Here is a 7,272-nt window from a genome sequence, read left to right as displayed (position 1 = left end):
AAGCAGAGTCCAGAAAACCCAGCATGTCAGTGGTTTAGTCCTTGGGTAAAGTTCTTAGTGCTTGCAAGGAACAGCTCTGCAGCACAAGCAGAAATGCCTCTTTATCTTGAGTGCTGAACCCCTGGGGACAGGCGCTGAGCTCTGGCCATGCTGCCAAAACAAGAGCACTTCGGAAAGTCCGTGGAGAACAGGGAGATTTAAGTGGACATTGTTATCTACGAACCAGACCAATTTTTGCCTGCACGCTGCTCACTTATTGTTGAAATTTGCATGCTAACGCAAAAAGCGCGATTAATTTTAGCACGTGTTTTTGCAGAGTCATTTCTGTATTCTCCAACCGTGTCCCTGAGCTGTTTGAACTGATGAGAACCTGAAATCAGAGTCACCTGTTGGCCTTTTTATGTTTTCAATAATTTTTTATTTAGCAGTGCTGTGACTAAAGCAAGTATAACCGAGATTTGCCAAGTCACATATGAAAGATGAATGAAATAAAGATTTTCTGAATCGTTTGCAAATACTCCAGTCACGGAATCATGGAATACCTCAAGTTGGAAGCAACCCAGGAGGATCACCAAGTCCAACTCCCTGCTCCTTGGGGGATGTGATTCTCCTTGCTCACCCTGAGCTCTTCTCCTCTGCATCCAGGGCCTGGTGGTAGCACCAAAGCTCTTCTCCCAAGCTTTGCAGAAGAACGGAATTTTTCCCAAAGAAATTCCTTTTTAACATAAAGACCTCACTCTAAAATAGTTTTGAAAAGGGCAGAGGGAGCTGTTGTTTGCCCTTGGTGTGAAATGGGTGCATTTGGAGAGAAGCTCTGTGGGATTCTCGTGCTCGCCTGAAATGCGCGCGGATGGAAACGGTTCACGTACAGCAGGCAAAGTCAGCTACCGGGAGGGAGAAAGGAAGGGCAGCTCCTCTCCGAGGAGAAACTTGTCCTATCTCTGAGAGTCCCGCGCAGAATGTTTACAAAACGCTCATTAAGGGAGAGGGGATGGTGAGATAGCAACAAATCTGGTGAGCAGCTTCCACTGGCTGAGATAAGAGAGGCAAGGCGGCCATAGAGGAGAGCGAGATCCAATTACCGAGACCTGGTTTTGGGGAGGGGGAAGGGGCAGACAGACAGGACGGATCACAAGTTTCAAGACAAGAGCTTCCAAACTTGTCATCCCTCTGTGACACAGCCCAGCGGATAAAACCGCCACCGAGCCCGCACCAGCGCCAGAGCTCGTTGAGCGCGGTTGGAGGCTCGGGCGAAGCCATGGATTCTGTCCTCCTCCAGCTCTGGGCTGTCCTCTCCCTCCTGGTTCACCTTGCAGCCTGCAGTCCCATCCTGAGCTTGGAGCACTCTTCCCTGGAGGAAGACGTGCCTCTTTTTGATGAGATCCTCTCTGAGCAAGATGGGGTTGATTTCAACACACTGCTCCAGAACATGAAAAATGAGTTTTTGAAGACGTTGAACCTCTCCGACATCCCCCTGCACGAGTCGGCCAAGGTGGACCCGCCAGAGTACATGCTAGAGCTGTACAACAGGTTTGCCACAGACAGGACATCGATGCCTTCTGCAAACATCATCAGGAGCTTCAAAAATGAAGGTAAGAGCTGCTCATCTCTGGGAGAATGGATAGAAAGGAGCGTCCTTACAGCCAGTGTGAAATGTCCTGACCAGGTACGGAGCATGAAGCGTGCTGGGGAAAAGGCCTTTGGTGAGGATGGCCTTGGAAGTCAGCAGCTGTGGCAGGGCTGCCCAGACCCCAGCTCTGGTGGGAGATTCTTTGTCCTTTGCTCGGGAGCCTGTAGGGTTTTGCGGGAAGGTGTGTCTTTAACATTGGGGCAGCACCAAGTGTAATTTCAGTTCATCAATTTCTTTATCCCCATAGTGACAAGTATCATTTGTAATCAGCTGATTGGTTTTTTAAATGGATACCTTCAGTAATATTTTAATTTAAGGCAAGACTCATTTTTACACACTGTTCAAAGTGTATTTTCAAGTGAAATATTTTTAAATTATGAGCTTAACCAGGTACAGCTTTCTGTTAATGCCTTCTCACTGTTGATCCCCATGGCATTTGTAAAGTTTTCTTCCTTTGGCATCAGTGCACAGTCCAGAAAATACACAAAAGTAAGTGAAGAGGAATTTTGGATAACAAATAGGTTTTACTTTGGAGTACCAGACTATATCCTAATAAAAACAAACAAAACCTGAAGAAACCTAGTTATCACAGAATCACAGAATATTGTGAGTGGAAAGGGACGCACAAGGATCATCAAATCCAACTCTCAAGTGAATGGCCCACACAGGGATCAAAGACATAACCTTGGCATTATTAACCCCCTGCTCCAACCAACTGAGCAAATGCCCTTGTGCCATTTCCCTCTCTTTTTTCCTTTGTTTTTCCTTGTGCCATTTCCCTCTCTCATTTCCTCTGTTTTTCCTTCCATGTTCCCCTCAGTTGAACAAGGACAAGCTAAGGCTTCAGCACTAATATTCAATAATTTGCCAATACCTTTTTACACCAACACATTAAACTAAATAAACGTTTTTATACTAAAAACATTTTTCAACTAAACAATTCCAAGTATCCATTAATCCACATGGTAAATGCAAGTGCTTTGATTCATGTTCAGTTACCATGGGGCACACGTGGCTGTTCAAGCTGCCATGGGGCCTCTCTCACCCTCTGTTTGTTTAATTAATGAAGTTAAAGACATTATTGCATTTTCCTCAACATTTGCAGTTTCTAAATGATGAGCTGTGAGGAAAGGCTGAGTGGAAGCCACCTGAGTTTTGCAGGGCAGTGAGATGCCAGGAGAGACTCCCAAAGCTCTGTTCTGCTCCCATCTCCTGCCAGGCCCAGGTACCCTTTACCAGCAGTGGATTTCTGGTGTGAAGAGACTCTGCACTGTGATTTAAAGCTTCTCTACATCTCCTTTTCCCCAGTGTGGAGAAATTTATTGGAGGGTTGGTGGCAAACCAGTTGCAGGCAGTGGTGGCCAGTTGCTCACCTCGCCGTGCCTGTCTCTGCTCAGCAGCAGGAGTGAAGGCACACATGTGGGAGGTGTTGTTCTCATTTTGTGCTATTTGAAAAAGAAACCTTTAACAAATAATCACAAAGATTGCCAAGTGCAGCGTGGTAAAGAATAAAACACCCTGTGGTTTAGCGATGCAAATCTGAAATCATTCCACCTGCCAAATTCAGGTTTGCAGCACCGAAATGGCACGGACTCACCTTTGCCAGGTGGTGTTGGCAGCTCTCTGCTGTCCTGCTGTGCCTCTTGCAGAAATTCTGCAGCAAATGGGAAAAACTCGCCTTAAATTTCTGCCATTTCAGATTTTCTCTCACCTCTTCCAAGCCAAACCAGCAAGATGCAAAGTGAGACTGCTGATGGGAGCACAGCTTCACAAAACATGCAGTTTAAGGACTGGGCAGTTCATGTTTTTCGTGTGTCCTCAAAGTCTGGATAATTAAGAACCATTCCTTTCATGCTACAGTGCTCTTTTGATAGAGAAATTAATTGCTTGCAATGAGGACAAGAAGAAACAGGCCATGGAATTGTTTTGTTCACCTGCCTGCTGAAAACTGGCAGTAATCCCAGTTTCATTGCTATCCATTAAATCCTTTATTATAGAAATATAGCAGGTGGCATGGCTGGAATTAGCTCTTTGTTTTAACCCGCAGACCATTTAGCTGTAAGTTGGGCTGTAATCAGTGCTTAATACTTGAAATAAAGTTTTAAGGGAAATTTTTCTTTTCCTACGGACTCCAGATCTCCCTTCCCAACCCTCCCAGGGGTGTACTGGAGGAGGTCTGGCACCCTATGGACTTCCCAGCTGGAGAGCAGAGTCACATCCTGGCTGTATGAGAGGTGCTCAGGGTCTGCTCCTACCCTGGCTCTGCACAGCGGGTCCCGCTCCCACCTTTACCAGCTGACAGGGAAATGGAAGCAGAATCTCCCCTCTTTTTATTTGTGAAGAGATGAAAATGCAAAATTAAAAAAGAAAAAGAAAAAGAAAAAGGAAAATAAAAAGAAAAAGAAAAAGAAAAGAAAAAGGAAAAGAAAAAGGCAGGTGCCTCAAAGCCTCCAAACTGGAGTTAAACAGCACAAGTCACATGCTGAAGTTCACGGCTTGCCTAAGTGCACTGGTGGAGCATGGCCAGGCCTTGTGGCTTTATCAGAGTCATTTTTCTACAAACACAGAAAAACTGGGGAGGGCAGAGATGAAGGGAGTAATAGATCACAAACAGTTTGCCTTTGCATTAATTATAGCTACAGCCCCGTGTCCCAGTCTGCAGCAAACACGCGCTCGCGAGCAGATCCTGCGCTGTGGCAAGAAATGAATGTTGCTGTGCAGACACCAGCAGTGCAGCCCAAGTGACACCAGGTGACACCAGACATTGTCCTTCTCACCTGTGCTATTGCTAAAGGTGCCCAGGGGGCCTGGCTGGGTGCAGCTGGTTGCTCACCAAAGCCCACGGGGCTGCCAGGTCACCCTGGTGTCACCACCTGCTCTTCCTGATGTAAAACATCTTCCAAAGCAGCTTTTCCTCCCCAAGTGCTTGGCTTCTTCAATGTCTGAGGGGTGTTTGAGCAGCAGGGAATTCCTGCTAGCACAGGAACACTACAACACACACATTTCTTGTGTTTGCAGATTATATGTTGTCCATTTCATGTTGGCTCCAGTGCCTGCGCCAATGAATGTTTCCCCTAGTTTATTAAGTAATTGCTGTGCAGCAACCTAGAAGTGATTTCTGTGTCATTATTAGGCAGCACATTTTTAATATGTAAACCTTCTTGCTGGCAAGGAAGTCCCTGAAAACCCTGGAGCCAGAAGGAGGATCACTAAACCCAGGTCTGTAGCATGTCTGGGACCTTGTAGTCCTTACACATCAAAAATAACCTCGGCCCTTTTTCCAAGTACAGTTGTGGGAAGTGCTGAAGAAACATTTTCCCGGAGCTGTCCAGGTGAACCCCAGCATGCTGGGTGACCCTCTGCGTGTGTTTGTGGATGCATTGACTCTCCTAAAACATTTGATTTTTGTCCCTTCCAGACTTGGATTCCCACCCTATAGGCGTGACGGGAACTCGGAAGTACCCGCTGCTGTTCAACGTTTCCATCCCTCACCACGAGGAGATCACCATGGCTGAGCTGAGGCTCTACACCCTGGTGGAGCGGGACCAGAGGCTCTACGAAGGGCTTGACAGGAAGGTCACCATCTTCGAAGTGCTGGAGAACATCCACCTGGGGGCTGGGGAAGAGAGGAAGCTGGTAGCCCTGGCCTCCAGGCACATCTACGGCACGAGCAGCGAGTGGGAGAGCTTCGAGGTGACCGAGGCCATCCGGCGCTGGCGCAGGGCAGGCCTGACCACGCACCGGCTGGAAGTTCACATCGAGAGCAGGGAAGGGGAGGAGCAGAACGGGGAAGGGAAACTCGATATCGACATCAACTCCGAGGCCAAGCACCTGCCCCTGTTGGTTGTGTACTCTGACGACCAAAGCAACGACAAAAAGGAGGAGAAGGAAGAGCTGAACGAGATGATAGACCACGAGCAGTTCCTGGGCCTGGAGAACCTGGAGGTTGGCAATTTCCACGACCAGCCCGGGGAGGAGGCGCTGCTCCAGATGCGCTCCAACATCATTTACGACTCCACCGCCCGCATCCGGAGGAACGCCAAAGGCAACTACTGCAAAAAGACTCCGCTCTACATCGACTTCAAGGAGATTGGCTGGGACTCCTGGATCATCGCCCCGGCGGGCTACGAAGCTTACGAGTGCCACGGGGTGTGCGCCTACCCCTTGACAGAGCACGTCACGCCCACCAAGCACGCCATAGTCAAGACTTTGGTTCACCTGAAGAACCCCCAGAAAGCCTCCAAGGCCTGCTGCGTACCCACCAAACTCGACCCCATCTCTATTCTCTACTTGGATGCAGGGGTGGTCACCTACAAGTTCAAGTACGAGGGCATGGTGGTGTCAGAGTGTGGCTGCAGATAGTAGGAGGGAACACGCGCGCGGGGAGGGCACGGGGGGAGTATTTAATGATTCAGTCTGTAAATTTGTACATTTGGGATTTCCTATTTAATGAGGTTATTTAATGAGGCCTGTACAGATAATTGTATGTTTCCTGCCACGGGGAATGGGCACGTCGTGTAGGGATTGTATATTTTGTTCCTTTGCTTCCTTCTCGCTGCTCTTCGCTGTCCAAATCAGAGTCTCTCCTCCTGCCAGGGCATGGAGCTGATCACTGGATTGTTTGGGAGGGCTCTTGGTGCCAAAAGGGCACATCCAAATTCACGGAAATAAAGGCATATTTTTGTACTTTATCAATGTTGATTGGCATCTCCAGGGCTTTCCAGAGCTGTTAAAGATACGAGAGTGATGGGCAATCACACCTAGATTGTTCAGTGTTCTGTAATGCCTTCATAAAGATCTTTACATGCTCATTTTTTTCTTAATTTATCTCTGTAGATCTTACGTCCTGATCATTCTCAAGCTCCCGAATCACTAAGGCACAAACAAGGTGGTTTATTTTCCTTTTTTCTTCACTCTTTTCCTGTTCCAGTCAAAGGCAACTGGCAGGGATGATTTGGCATCTGGAGCAGAAGGGCACCATTCCCTTTCCCATCTTTCTTAGGAAAGCAGATGTCCCAGGAGCAGTGCCAGGCAAGGGCCAAGGCGAGAATTTCCCCCTGTGCAGGTTTATTACAAAATCACTCTGAGGCAGCTCTGGCTTTGCTGCTCTCAAGGGCCAGAGCTTTAGGTGGCAGAAGGAAGTGCAATAAATTTCCTGAACCCTTGGAAGTGTACCAGCTAAAATTGTCCTTGAAATTCCTACCAGCTAAGAAGCAGTGCCCATTCCCAGCCAGTAAATCCCAGGAGATGCAGCTGCACAATCCGACTGGAATGGCCCAGCCGTGCCAGGCAGAGCAGCAGAGCCCTTGGTGCCAGTGGGACACGAGCATCTTCCCTTCTGTAAGTGCAGAATTGTCGATTCACAGGGATATTCCTCCCCCCAGACTCCACAGATGGAGTCACATGCCATGTTTCCACCACTCTTCTGCAACAAATCGTGGTGATAAGGAGGTGTCGGGGCTGAGAAACAATAGACCCGTCACTTTATTTATACTAAGCTGCAAATTTGTCAGATTCTTGGGAAAGTGTAAGTGATGTTGACTCTTTTAGCCTGTACCAGAGCCTACTGTACTGTCCCTGCATCTGTTTTACACTTTTAAGGGAAAGTTATCTTCCCTGGGAGTGATAAGGGTCTTTGAAAG

At 47.9% G+C, this 7,272-nt stretch overlaps 1 protein-coding gene across 1 annotated transcript; it reads left to right on the top strand.

Annotated features, from left to right (window-relative positions):
• Window positions 1-351: 351 nt before the first annotated feature.
• On the top strand, window positions 352-6,441 carry BMP10 (bone morphogenetic protein 10). Its single transcript, XM_068174417.1, has 2 exons — window positions 352-1,592; window positions 5,049-6,441. The coding sequence occupies exons 1-2, from the start codon at window positions 1,259-1,261 to the stop codon at window positions 5,990-5,992; spliced, it is 1,278 nt and encodes a 425-aa protein (XP_068030518.1). The 5' UTR covers window positions 352-1,258; the 3' UTR covers window positions 5,993-6,441.
• Window positions 6,442-7,272: the final 831 nt, after the last annotated feature.

This window comes from Anomalospiza imberbis, chromosome 28 (genome assembly GCF_031753505.1).
Source record: "Anomalospiza imberbis isolate Cuckoo-Finch-1a 21T00152 chromosome 28, ASM3175350v1, whole genome shotgun sequence".
NCBI lineage: Eukaryota > Metazoa > Chordata > Aves > Passeriformes > Viduidae > Anomalospiza > Anomalospiza imberbis.
The sequence above is the reverse complement of the archived record's forward strand: the minus strand, read 5'-3'. Positions and strand labels throughout refer to the sequence as shown.